Genomic DNA, 14,695 nt, shown 5'->3' on the forward strand with positions numbered 1-14,695 from the left:
TGTAGGTATCATGTTTAGTGTTGATTTTGACTAGTTTAGCTCAAAATTTTGTCTTAAAACTCCGTCTTAAAAGTGCCCCAAACTGAAATTCGCCCCAATTCTTCATGATGTTTACCTATTTGTGAAGCTATTTTGAAAAGATTAATACCTTAATTTGGTAGTTTTTTGTTAATTGATGTTATACCTTTCATATTTTGAAAGTTGTAAAGACCGTATGAGATGAATTATGGTAGTAGCATGGTTAAAACTTTTGATTGTTTTTGTGAAAGTGTGTAAGTAGTTGTTCCTTCTTCCATGAGTATGCATGAAAAGTTTATTTATCTTCAAGTAAGAGTCTGTTTGTGTGCCTAAAGTGTGTGTTGAAATAGATGCCGAGACCTGCAGTTGGTACCCGTCAGAGTAAAAGGGGGAGGGCTTCTGAGCCTGAGGTTGGTGAGGGGAGTCAGGGACCCACTGTTCCACCCGTGCCTGAGTACCCCACCGTTGTCTTTGCAGACTTCAAGCAAAGAGAGGCCTTTGTCGAGTTACAAAAACGTCGTATGAAAGCAACCCGTTATATCGATACCACCATATTAGAGGATCTTAAAGTAGAGACGGATGTGAGGCACATATTTAAGACCCTGGGTTTGACTGGTTTATTCTGTCTTAGGAAACATTCCTATGCCTTCTTGACCTTGGCCTTCTCTATGATGCGGCGGCTAAGACTGTCCAATTTCGCCTCATGAACACTAGTTTCATCTTGACCATGGACTTGTTTGCTACCCACCTTGGCCTTACCCGACCGGAGAAGGGAGCCCTTATGGATATCCCGACTGAGTGTGGAGCCAGTAGTTACATGCCTTACGTTACCGGTAAGCATGCCCCCACCTCTAGCAACATGTTGATAAATGATGTGCAACATATCACCTTGAAGATCATTCTTCATGCCTTGACTTGTCTACTCTACTCTATGACCGGAAGGATGTGAGTAAGTTGAACTTACATGAGGTGATGTTGTTAGTTGCTTATCTTAACCCCACCCGAGCTCCGAGAGTCTCTTACAGTGCCCTGGCCATAGTCTGTGCTAGCCTAGCTTAGATGGCCACCTCTGGGACCTGATACTTGTGTTGTGGTGCCATTTCCACACGGTTGGTGGAGCGTCTAACCACTTTTGAGGCCTCCTCGGCCCTTATACCTTTGGCCCAGTCTGTGCCTACCTTGGACCGTGAGTACTTTCTCGACCAGAAATGGTTGAGAACTTTGGAGGGTGGTGGGTTGGCGTGAAGAGTTTGGGGTACGAGCTGGATGAAGATACCTGAGCCCGAGCACCTTCCTACGACTGAGCCCTTGACGGCGGTGTTAGTGGCAGCGGACTCCGATGATGAGGAGAAGGCTCCTGTGCGGCAGTATTACCTCATTGATGATGATCTTTTGGAGGTTATGCAAGAGCCAACTAAGAAGGAGCAGGCTAGACCCGAGGATAGGCAGCCTAGAGTGGGGAGGGGACCGAGACGGGTGATGCGTGTCCTAAATATGATGTTTTACACCCCATTTTACATGCATTTCAGAGCTCATTTATATAGTTTATGCTACTATTTGCCCCATTTCGTCTACTTTCGTATTTTTATGTAATATTGCAGATTTATGCGGAAATGAGTAGAAATCAAGCTAAATCCGTCCCCAAGTACTTGGCATTTTATTTGACATGAAGTAGTGACTCGAGAAATGAACTTGGTCTGTGTGTTAAGGCCTGGAAGACAATTTTATGAAGAATTTAGAAGCGACTACCAGCTACAGTGGTCGATCGACTGATGCCTATGGTCGATCGACCAGAGCACGACTTCCAGTAGCTCCTGTACAGTGCAGTCCAGTCGATCGAACGGTTGCTTTGGTCGATCGACCAAACCGTTAATTCTGACGTGAATTAATAGAACGAGAATTCCGAAGCCCATTGTAATTAGGTTTAAGAATAAGAGTTACGTAATATTCCTATATAACGTAACCTTAGTTTTCAGAATAATCATCAAGCTTTAATCAAGTCTTTTCTTCATCATTTAGGGAAATAATTAGGGTTTGGCATTCAAGTTTAATCATTCAATACAATTTACTTTCGTTCGTGCTTTTGATCTTCTCTCTGCAATTCTTTACGGTATTCTTTTGTTCATTAATTTCAGGTTGTTTTTATCCATCCTTAGATTAGAATTGCTAGTTTAGAATTCCCGAAGCCGAAATTATCGATTCATTTTATTTGCTTATTTAGTTATTTCAATCATGCATTCAATAGCTTTACTTGTTAATCTTACTGTTGTTTTCGTAATAGTCATGAGTAGCTAAACCTTTCGTGCTAGGATGTAGGGAATCTGTAGCGTAGGCGGCATTAGAATAGTGTACCTGAAATCGCGCCATGGTCGATCGACTGGGTTACCTGGTCGATCGACTGACCTCGTGAGATTTGCTTCGTTTTAATTAATTTAATTTCTATATTTGACGAATCGAGTGCACGCGACTAGTTGAATGTTTAGGAATTGACCGACCCGGTAAGATCGAAAGCTAGGGGAGGGAAATAGACTACCTAATTGAGACGACTAAATTAATAAGATCGAGAGATAAGTTAATTTAGACTTTTAAATCACTTTTCAGGACGAAAGTTAGCATTAGTGATATTAGGGACCCGTAGCCAGATCGAAAGATGCTACCTGTTAAGAATGGACCGAGAGGACTTCTTATTTTCCCATCTCACGTGATTATCTTAGACTTGCCTAGGATACTGCCGCCGAAACTATAGTGAACCGACCATCTTAGCATCCTTTTATTATTTGATTTCATCTATTAGCTTAGTCTACTTTTCATTTGCTGCCTTTAGTTATAGAACAACTTAAAACAAACCCCCACTCATTTGTTACTTTAAGACTGAAATTAGACAACTATTAATTGCATCGCCACCCTGTGGTTCGACCCTGACTGCCACTATCTATAGTAGTAGTTTGGAATTATAAACTTATCTTTGGTACTTTACGACGGTATCAAATTTTGGCGCCGTTGCCGGGGAGGCAATTGTTTAAAATTTTTAGTTGTTTTATTTTTTGTCTTTCTTTTAGTTTAAGGGACATCTCTTCCTTAAACTATTCTCATATTCCACTTGTAGTTTCCTCTTATGCGCAGGTCACAGGGTGGTGAATTGCGACCATTAGATCCTGAGATCGAAAGGACTTTACGCGAGTTGAGACGATCATCTAGAGTAATACCGGCAGAGGAAGAGCTGAGTACTCTGTCTAGTTACTACGAGAACGAGCTGTTTGAGGAGGATCCACCTTCGTCACCTATTTCTACTTCCTTTGCTGAGACCGTCACATCTCCAGATATGGCTGAAGAAGCAAGTATAGTCAGTCACTCCGAGCCAACAGCTGAGAATCTCTATAAGGGATTCGCAGTACCAGGGACGGACAGAAAATTCGAGCCGAAACCGTCTTATATTAATTTGGTTGAGAGAAACCAATTTGGGGGAGCTGCAAATGAAGATGCAGCTAAACATATGGAGACATTCATTGACTCATCGCTCTCCATACCCCCACCAGCAGGTATGACCCAGGACCAGGTGAAGGAGACGATGTTCATATTCTCGCTTCGTGATGCTGCAAGGGAATGGTACCGAGATCTGGATCTAGCTGCTAACGGGATTACTGACTGGAATTCGCTGGCCCTAGCATTCTACAAGAAATATTTCTCTGCCTCGAAGACCAATGCCATTAGAGCTCAGATCACGAGCTTTAAACAGGGTCCTGATGAGAATTTTCATGAGGCGTGGGTCCGTTTCAAGAAGCTTGGGCGAACTTTTCCGCACCATGGGTTCGAGCAATGGAGCCTATGCAATCGGTTTTACAATGGGGTTTTATGACGATCAGAGGGCTATCCTGGATGCTGCAGCTAATGGCAGATTCCAGGAGAATGTTGGAGAAACTAAGGGGTGGAAAATCATTGATGATATGGCCACCCATAAAGCTGAGCATGGAAATTCCAGGGGAAATCAAAGGAGAGCTGCTGAATCCCCTTCTGTAGCTGCATTAGAGGCTCTTACGGCGTGATTTGATATGTACGAGTTGGTAGGAGCTTCAAAAGGAGGGATTTATCAAGTGAATGTTGTGTCAGACGGTCCTTTCGTCTGCAAGAGATGTGGAGGAGGACATGTTGCAGATTTTTGTCCTAGTCCCTATGAGTCTTGTGCTGCTTTTTAACATTATAGGCAGACAAACACTTATTTTGAGCCGAATGTCCATCCAAACTTAAGGTGAAGTAGCCAAAATGTCCAAAATCCGACTCCACCCCCACAGTAGCAGCAACAGCAAAGTTATGTGCCCCCTCATAAGCAACAACAGTTTCAAAAGCCTCCCTATATGCCTCAGCAGCAGCAATTTCAAGGTTCTGACATTTCTGAGTTGAAAAACATGGTTCAAAATCTGTCGGGTTTGCTGCAAAAGGAGTCTCAAGCTAGAGAGACTTCTACAAAAATGTTGGAGAGTAAAATTGCTCAACTGGCAAGCAAAAGTGCAACTCGAGCTCCAGGACAATTACCGTCGCAGCCGTATAAAAAAGAGACTCTCAATGCAATTACCTTGAGGAGTGGGTCTACCCTTGATGGGCCCGCTATGGTCGAGGTAACTACTGGAAAAGATGAGGTGGAACCAAGTAAGAAGAAGGCAGTAACGAACAGTGGCATGAAAAAGACGACTAGCAGGTATATCAGTTGATCGACTGATACACCTGGTCGATTGACTAGTCTGCGCAACAGTACAGGTTCTGCTTCTGTAGAAGCCAGTCGATCGACCGACCTACCTGTTCGATCGACTGAAAACGCTGCTGAAGTTGAACCTTTTCGTCCTCCAATGCCAGATAACTTGAGGGACCACTTGTTTCGGGGTACGACGACTCCGAAATTATTGAGGCAAGACCCAAATGCTGATGGGTCAGTTCCAGTTCCACAGTATGACCCGATGACGATTAATGGCTCATTTTTGAGACGGTCTGAAGAAGGTTCAAGCTACAACAAGGACAAAGTGGTGGATTTTCAGCCTAAATCCAGTGATGCCGGTATGAGAGACCTAGAGGAGAGGGCTAAGTTGCTACTTACAGCCCCGTACCCAGAGAGATTGGTGCCGACAAAGGAACATGTATCGTTTAACAAATTTGCAAATGTTATTCGTAGTTTAAATGTGCAAGTTCCTTTCCTTGAATTGGTTAATCAAGTACCTGCTTACATGAAATTTATGAAGCAACTTTTGTCTAAAAAGAAGTCACTTGTGTGGACAAGGCCCTCGGGAACTGCGTCCGCGGGATCCACACTAGGCATAATCGACTCGAGGTTCTTTCGAATCGAATTAAGACCAATTAGAGTCGCCACCAAGTTTTTTGGGAACTTGGAACCGTTCAAGTCAACTTTACACCTTTCATCGAAAAGCATAAAGCCAATCGACTACGAGTGATTAAAGATAAAGACTTGTACCCTATATCACTCGATTTGAATGACTCTCGTAATCCAATGGTATTTAGACGGATCCACAAACCATAGATCTTGAGTAAGGGGTGAGGGTACGTGTTGGGAAGCCCATAAGGACACCCAACCCCGCCCGTCAATAACGGCCTCTACTAAGTCAAGTGTCGGATTTCAAACAAGGTCATAGCTACTACGATATATGAAATGCAAACGTTGTTTTAACCCTATCATGTGACAACAATTTCTATGTCGTTTTAGATGCAACTAAACTAACTTTGTCAAAGTTGTAATTTAGCATGCGGGTTGATTGATCTAACAACATACAAACAAAACAAACAAGGCTTAAGGGGGAATGGGGGAGCCGTTGGGATCTACCTATTACAAACCAGGCATTTCATGCCGACACAACAACAAATTAAAGATACAACTCGATCTAAATACAATTGCTACATACGGAACCATAAACGACACAAAACACGGCCACTTGGCCTAGAAAACCGTGAACAAAGGGGGTGACTCACGGCCTACATGACACACGGCCTTGGGTCACTCCTCATAATGCGTGCTTTCACTTAATCTCATCGAATTAGACATAGGGCTATGCACCAAAGCATGCATTAGCATAAACCGGGCCATGTTGCTTTAGACAACATGCGGTTTACTACGCTTCTACAAGCATTGGGAACAACCGTCTAACCAAACAAGACTAAGGTTTTTGAAAAGGTTTTGACTCGATAAAAGAAAGCTAACTTGAAAGATTACAAACCAAAGAGCAAACGATAAATTACAAGCTATCAAACGACAAAGAACAAAAGATATAAAACAAACGAGACTAAGAGAGGCATGATCAACCCCACGGCCTAAAGCCACGGCCACAGACACGGCTACCCTAGTTTCTAGGTCGGGTTCATTAGTTAGATGGATTGGCAAAGCGATACGGGAGATACATTAGAAAACGATGATAAAAAAAAGGTCAGAAAGCTTCGCTTAAAGTCGAATATTCTACACGGTCCAAAGGGGGGGTTGAATTAGGTCAAGTTTGCAAATTAAGTTAACTCATCGAGTGCTAATAAGAAGGTGCTAATCACGCACTCTTATACTAGCGAGAAATTAGGTGAAAAAGAAAGATGCGTTCAATTATTTACAGAATTGTTAGTTGATTTTTAAAGCTATGTCGATGTACCCTAATATGTCTAATTAGGTTATTAAATTAATTTAATGTCATCTAAATACGTCATAGGTTAACAATCAGAGGTCATACTAACATACAACGGGTCCTAGGGTATGTCGATTTGGCCGAAACAATAAGGGGGTCAAAAGCGAAGATCGAAGTTAGAAACTTGTTTTATTTATGCCCTACCTTGAACACGAGGATATGTAAATGAGACGGGGGTGTACGACCGACAGAAGGAGCGGTTTCTTTTCCCATCTCAAGTCAACGCGGGTGTTCATGGTGGTACTTTAACTCATACTCGGACTAACTAGTTTCATAGTTAAATTTAAAACAATCGATAAACAAACAAAAAAACAAACAAAAAAAACAAACTATAAAAAGAGCATAAGAAAACGAAATAAAAAAGAGGAAAGAGAAGGGGATTTGATGCACCCTCAACCTACATGTATCGTTGACACCGTCTTGGGTCGTAATCGATGGTAGATTTTATCTCGAGAGGCCGTCGTCGACGAAGAATAAAGCAAACACGCGTTTTGGAAACTTTCTGGACAGCGATTTTCAAACAGTGATATCTCCCTCGTTTCACGACGAAAATTCGATTTAAAAGATGTTTTGAAAACTAGAAAGAGAGGAGAACAGGAATCTTAAAGCAACCCCTGCTCGTTTTGTGTTATTGGGCACGAAAAACGAGCACAAACAGAACTGGACAGACAAGAATAAACCGCGAAAACAGAGTGTTATTTCACTCTGTTTTTCGAGGGATTTCGTGTACTCTCAAGGGCAATTTGGCTCGTAAATCTTTGTCTAATGTGTAGATGGATGTTATGTGGTTAATTAGGAACAAGAAACTCGAATTTTTATGAAGGTTTGATGGAGGAACGAATGGGTTTTCGAAGAGGACACACAAACAGTTTCAGTTTGTGTGTCGGTTTTGTTTAGGGTTTTTGGAGGATGTTTAGGGTTTGTTTCTGAGGTTTAAAGCTTGTAGGTGATGGTAGGATGTATGGAGAACTTAGAGGAATGAATGTATGGTGAAGGGGTGGTATTTATAAGGAGTTAAAGTAGGTTAAAAGAGAGGGAGGGGCAATCGGGCTTCATCCCGTATGGCTGCTGTCCATCGGTTTTGGGAGGGTTTGAGAGGGGTTTTCTTGGTGATTAAGCTAGGATAATATGGGTAGGATACTAGGGTATGGGTTAGGGTTAATGGGTACGGGTTTTGGTGGTGTTTGGAGCGGGTTTTGGGCTCGGGATTGAGCTGCCAAAACAGGGGGCTGCTCGTTTGTTGCGGGCTGTTTGGGGCCTGTTTTGGGACGAGAATTTGGGCCGTGGATAGGGGGTTCGAACAAGGGTGGATGGGTATTGTCTTAGGTGGGTTAGCATACTCGAGATTCGTGCCAATTCGTAAAAGAAACGGGCTCAAAAATCGAGCTAAAATCGAGCTCAAAAACACATGGTAAAACGAGTTTTCTTCGCTTTTAAAATCGATTTTTCAAATCAAATAATCCATTAAAATAAATGACTTTTCAAATCAAATATACTCATAAAATGATTTTTCAAATCAATTATTTATTTTATTTTCAATAAAATAAACTTGGAAAAATGAAATTCAAAATAAAATAAAATAAATTGAATTTACCTAAAAAGCCATAATTTAAATATCATTTAAAAAACATTAATTTAAATATCATTTAAAATTAATAAATTACTTCATCGACGACGCCCATTCTCTCGTAAAACGAGCTCCAAATAATGACAATGACAACTAACGAATACATGTGTCCTATCATCATCGGGTGTTTGTCGGGTTCTCTATAAATTCCAATATCGACGGATACGGGTATCTACAGAGCCCCCACTTTGACTGAGGCTTGGACAAGGCGAAAGTCAAAGTACACCCCAGGTCCCTCTCGACCTGAGGATTCTTCGGGTCGTTTATAGTCCATTAGACTTGCGTATATAAGCTCGCCAGCCATAAGAAAAGATCATACCTGAAACTTCGTTGGGGTTGACTCTTGCTTCTGTTGCGTCGAAATATCATCGTTGGTCATCGACCCATAAATTGCATAAACGGTGGGTTGAGCCTTATCCTTAGGCGCCTACGTATCCGTTTCTGACGGAATCAAACCCGCGTCGTAGTTCGGCATCTGCTGACACATGCCCAAAGTTTATCATCTGCTGGCGTATGTCCAAAATTCATCATCTGCTGACATTGGCCCAAAATTTATCATCTGCTGGCGCTTGTCCGAATAGGACGGGACTTTCCAAGGAGGTTGCCGCCACTTTCATTATTTGCTTTCAGCTACGGAATTCTTCCATTTCATACTCTTGTATTGAATTGAATTCTGAGTGGATGTCATCCATTTCATCTTGATAATGGTCTCTGAAGCCAACGGCTTCAGAGCCCCAAGTTTGCAATGGATCTAAAGTCGAAGACTTTACAGCCCCCAGTTGAAGCATATCCTGCTACATTTGAAACACAAAAACGTACTTGCAATAATCATCACATAAGCACATTTGGATCATCGATCTTGAAATTTGATCATTTGAAATACTGGGTCATCGACCCGAAAATAGAATTTGAAGATTTTGAATGATTGGGTCATCGACCCGAATTTTTGAATTTGAAAATTTTGAATGATTGGGTCATCGACCCGAAAATTGAATTTGAAAATGTTGAATGATTGGGTCATCGACCCGAAAATTGAATTTGAAAAGGTTGAATGATTGGGTCATCGGCCCTTCAAAAATTGAATTTTGAATTTTTGAATTTCGAAGGATTGGATCATCGACCCACAAGGATTCCACTACTTGGATCATCTATCCACAATTCGCAAAAAGTTTTTGGAATTTTGAAATTTTGAAATTTTTTGAAATCGAACCTTGATGGGTGAGCAGGAAATACGACTCAGACACTCTGTATGACCCGTAAATAACGTGGGCGTAGCCCGCTACCGTAAAACAAAAAAGGAAAATAAAACCGTAAGTGTGCATGAGTTATAATTCAATTATTGACTTGTTGGGGGTAGAAATGTAAATTGGCCATTCTGGCGCCAAAAGATGGCAAACGGGAATCACAAGGTCGTCGAACTTGGGACGGAGATATCGTATGTCATGGGCATGCTCCCGAGGGCACATGGTAATCAAGATCACTTGGCATTGACAAGGAGGATTAAACTCACATAGCAACAGCGTTGGCTTCGCCCAGACACTAAACACAGACTGATTTTATGAGAACAGTTGGACATCACACATCACTCTTGTTGGGAACATTCTGCCACTCTTCTCCTCGCCTCCTTTCTTCTCAGCGAGTTTCATCATTTCTTGCCACCGCCTTCTTTCTTTTCAGCGGGCTTTTATTATTTTTTCTTCCACGCCTTCTTTCTTTTCAGCGGGTTTTTCATATTTTCTGTTCCCAACACAAACCCACATCTATGTGACTCAGCATCTTTGCCTACACCGTTAGATAAAGCTCATTCCGAGACTTGACACTACTTATCTGAACCTATATCCTGATCTTAGCCTACATCGAGTACTAAGACCAACTCAAACAAAGGTGGCTTCATTTGGACTTGGTTAAGACCCGTAATAAACCGACAAGATGACAACTTGGTTGATGAGTGGATTGAATCCTTTAATCTGAAGGACTGCCTACGTATTCGCGTGGAGCGAAATCAAATCCGGCGTAGTTCGATCATGGTGCATAAAAATGGCATTTTGATTGTGTGTACACACTCGAAGGTTTCACCTAAGGTATCATGTCATATCCCATTCTAGCCTGTAAAGTACCGTTAAATCCCGTGTTTGGGGTTAGGTGTAAAAGGCTTGGATCTTTTGGGATGTGGAGCTTGGTAATAACAAGTTGGAATGGTTAACCATCATTCTGAAGGTTTGTTTTGTGGTGCTAAGGCCAAGGGCTATGGCTGCTGATGTGGTTGGAATGGGTGTCTCGGGTTTGATGAACCACGAGTGCAAATGGGTTGAAAAATGATGTGGGTTGAAATTTCCATGTCTGGACCCTAAAGGCTGGGTGTAACAACACAAGCGAAATAATTCTCAAAATTTCCGACTATCCCTTTGTAACTGTCTCAGGAAGGACTTAGAGGGTAAAGAGGTTACTACTTAAGCTTTTGGGCTTCGCCCATTAAACTTCAACTACGGGTACTTGACTTGACTTCTGGCTTCCGTAACTTCGACATTCAACCAAAAGCATTCTGCAATAACTTCAACATCTTTTTTTCTTTTTCTTTCATCACTTTTCTTTTTTCATTTTTCATTTTTTTCATTTTTTTCATTTTTCTCTTTTTCTCATTTTTTCATTCTTTTTCATCTTTTTTCTCTCTTTGAAAATGATCTTCTATTCATTCTCTTAGTCACAAACGGATATACCTTAAAAACTGGGCTTCGCCAACTAAATTGGGTAGGAACTAACAATTCCTTGTTAGAACGGGTTGATATCTTCTCTCTTCGAGATGGGATGATTTTGTTGGGGAAAGGCTTGTCTTCCGTCATCGATAGGGGAAACAAGGAGCTAGTCCGGGTTCGTCATATAATCATCTAAAAGCTTGTCATAAACATTGGTTCAGATGGAGGTTTTCTACCACCAGACATGGAATAGGTAAAGGAATCAAACACGGGATCCTAGTGTACCTTACATTTTGAAACGGGATGTATTTCTACCCCAGGGATGCCTTTGAGTGTGTTGTGCATTTTATCATGTTTCCGGAATGATTGAGGATTGAAAACAAGACATATTGGGAAACGAAACTGCAACTTTTATTGGAATGACAAATGCTTAACAGACTCGAAGGAACGATTCCTAGGACACACCCTAGGTCATCGTGGAACAAACGACTCAAATTCAAAAAAACGAAAGTCCTAGACTCGACTCGACTAAGATAAGAAAACAGATCCCGACTTATAATTTTCAAATCTGGTCATGAGCTTTCTCTCGTTGAGCTGTCAGCTTAGATGCTCGGCTCTGATCCTTGATCCCTTTGATGGTCTGCCTCCATCCCGAGGTAGTCCTCTGAGGATCTACGCCAGTGATGACGGTTGGTGAATCGAATTGTCCTTTATTAACTTCGTCAACGAGAGGAGTACATTCTAGAGCGAGACTCCCGATTTGAATTTCATTCTTCGGGTTTGGCAAGAATTCAAAGCAATCCACAAATATTTTCCCGATAAACGCCCCTTTCAAGTGACATGGGCAGATAAGATGGGAATAATCGACATTGTCTTCGACAGAAACAAAATTGGCGTGATCGCCAAATGGATTGGTGATGTTATTGGGTTTAACAGTTGGGATCGGGAGTGTTCCATTCTCAATCATATCTTGAATTTCGTGCTTTAGTCTAAAGCACCTTTCAGTATCGTGTCCCTTCCCTTGATGAAAGGCACAGTAGGCATTCGGTTTGTACCATTTGCCTTGTTGTTCAGCAGGTGGATCCGGAGTTGGACCAATGGGCTTCAACTTTCCTTGGGCTATGAGCCTTTGGAGAGCATATGTATAAGTGCATCCGATATCGGTGAATGCCCTAGGTGTTTGGCGCTGCGACTTCTTCGATTGCCCTTCTAAGAGATTGATGGCTTCATCAATATGGGTCGTTGCTGGGGCTTTGCCCTTAGACGATGAGGCCCCTTGGTACCCTTTCGGCTTTTCAGCCTCTGCCCTTATGACATCATCTTCTACCTTTATCCCGATTCTTATCAATTCTTTGAAAGAGCCAAAATTCTGGTATTTCAGAGCATTGCGGTAAATAGGTCGTAGATTCTTTACGAACTTATCTACCATTTCAACTTCATCAGGCTTCTTGGCTAATTTCACGCTTTCAGCGCGCCATCTTGCGAGGAATTCAGTAAAGCCCTCTTTCTCCTTTTGTGTCATAACCTCCAAAGTTCTTATGTTGGTTTGAATCTCAACATTGTCGGATAGTGCTTACGTAACTCCACCGTAATATCTTCGAAAGTGGGGAAGTTCTTAAGGTCCAGTTATAGAACCACGCTTTCGGGTGTTCATCCGAGATTGAGCGAAAATTTCGAGAGCATGTCGCAGGTACTCCCTTCAATGCTAAGTACCCCTTATAGGCCTTAACATGGTGGACTGGATCTTCTGTGCCCTTAAACTTTGGGATGTCAGTGAGTACCATGTTCGTGGGCAACTTATCCTGAACTGGGGCATAGGCCCTAGCATTCTCATAGTGGATGTTCTTCCCCTGTGAGAGTTTCAAACGGTCTTCGATGAACTTGAACCGTTTCTCCAGATCAGTCAGTGGTGGAGGGGAATCTTCACCCAACTTAGATTCGATTGCATCCATTCGGGTCATCATGTGGTTCACGGCCTCAGTAAGCTTGTTAACAGCATCTTCCATTGCTTGACGTCGGGTTTTTGGCGGCCTTTCTACAAGAAAACCCCGTACTGAGTCAATATTTAAAGTAAGAGCCCCTGCACACTTAAGGACTCGACCCTAACTTGACTCAAACAAAGACTCGACTTGAGATTGAACAACCAGAGGTTCGACTCACGGTTTGATTTAGACATCGGTTCATTTTAGACTGGACAAAACGACATGACTCAAACTGTCATAACTCGATTCTAAACTGGACTTGGTGTGACTAAACCCGTGATTGGACCAACATAGTCCTTAGGTTCGAGTGAAACGTCCTAAAGGGCCTAGCTTGGACGTTTCTGTGGACTATCCTAGACCAAAAGTTCGACCAACATGACTCGAAGCCCAAGAGGTGAGCTTGGGTGACCCAACAAGGTCGTGTTCTAGACTCTTAGAACGAAACAAACCCGGCCTAACACGGCCACGACCCGGACACGACTCGACGCATTTCATGCTTGGTTGAGGTTCGAGAAACATTTGGATTGATTTTGGAAAATGAAGGATTGATTTGAAAATGAGATTTGAAATGGGCAAAGATGCCGCTATAAAAGCTCATTTTGGGCCGAAAATTCTAGTCCTATTTGGGCAGCATTCCGCGTTTTTAAAACCATGCTATTTCGAAAATATGTTGTTCAAAAGTTCGGTTTTGAAAAGGACATGGGAATTTTCGAAAATAAAGACTCGGGAAAACATATTGCACATTGTCATTCTCATGTTATAAGGATGTATGCTCCTAGACATCTCTAAGTCTCGGCAAGTCTTCTACAAGAAGGTCTATGCCCTCCATCCTTTTGCGGTCTTATAGAGCAAGGTGTCTTAAGGTAAAGTACCTAGAAGATCGTCCCCACTCCCAAGAACCACGCGAGGCGAAGTGGAAGCGAGCAATGTGCGCTTCCCTGGCATAGTGGGACGTCGCCCCCACGCATCACGAAGAAACGCTGGACGGCCCGGCAAGTCCTTAAGGGTTTATGCATGAATCGTAGCACTATGAGTAATGTTTTACTTTCCAACACTTTCTTTTCAAGTTTCACCTCGGAGGAAAAGACCCTAGAAACACAAAGTGTAACTAGTCCTCTTTTCCCCAGTGAGTCGCCAAATCAGGACAAGGCCCTCGGGATCTGCGTCCGCGGGATCCACACTAGGCATAATCGACTCGAGGTTCTTTCGAATCGAATTAAGACCAATTAGAGTCGCCACCAAGTTTTTTGGGAACTTGGAACCGTTCAAGTCAACTTTACACCTTTCATCGAAAAGCATAAAGCCAATCGACTACGAGTGATTAAAGATAAAGACTTGTACCCTATATCACTCGATTTGAATGACTCTCGTAATCCAATGGTATTTAGACGGATCCACAAACCATAGATCTTGAGTAAGGGGTGAGGGTACGTGTTGGGAAGCCCATAAGGACACCCAACCCCGCCCGTCAATAACGGCCTCTACTAAGTCAAGTGTCGGATTTCAAACAAGGTCATAGCTACTACGATATATGAAATGCAAACGTTGTTTTAACCCTATCATGTGACAACAATTTCTATGTCGTTTTAGATGCAACTAAACTAACTTTGTCAAAGTTGTAATTTAGCATGCGGGTTGATTGATCTAACAACATACAAACAAAACAAACAAGGCTTAAGGGGGAATGGGGGAGCCGTTGGGATCTACCTA

The 14,695-nt window shown here is 42.3% G+C and overlaps 1 protein-coding gene and 1 non-coding gene across 2 annotated transcripts in view; one reads left to right on the forward strand and one right to left on the reverse strand.

Annotated features, from left to right (window-relative positions):
- The first annotated feature begins 368 nt into the window (after nucleotides 1–368).
- Nucleotides 369–14,695, forward strand: part of LOC141657439 (uncharacterized) — a 31,527-nt gene continuing 17,200 nt past the window's right edge. Inside the window, exons 1-2 of the mRNA XM_074464688.1 lie at nucleotides 369–599; nucleotides 650–851. Coding sequence (XP_074320789.1) covers nucleotides 369–599; nucleotides 650–851 — 433 coding nt within the window. The remainder of the gene's footprint in view (nucleotides 600–649; nucleotides 852–14,695) is intronic.
- On the reverse strand, nucleotides 3,722–3,828 carry LOC141621685 (small nucleolar RNA R71). Its single transcript, XR_012532577.1, has one exon. It is a non-coding gene; the product is annotated as a small nucleolar RNA R71 (small nucleolar RNA).

Source organism: Silene latifolia, chromosome 1 (assembly GCF_048544455.1).
Source record: "Silene latifolia isolate original U9 population chromosome 1, ASM4854445v1, whole genome shotgun sequence".
NCBI classification, from domain to species: Eukaryota; Viridiplantae; Streptophyta; class Magnoliopsida; order Caryophyllales; family Caryophyllaceae; genus Silene; species Silene latifolia.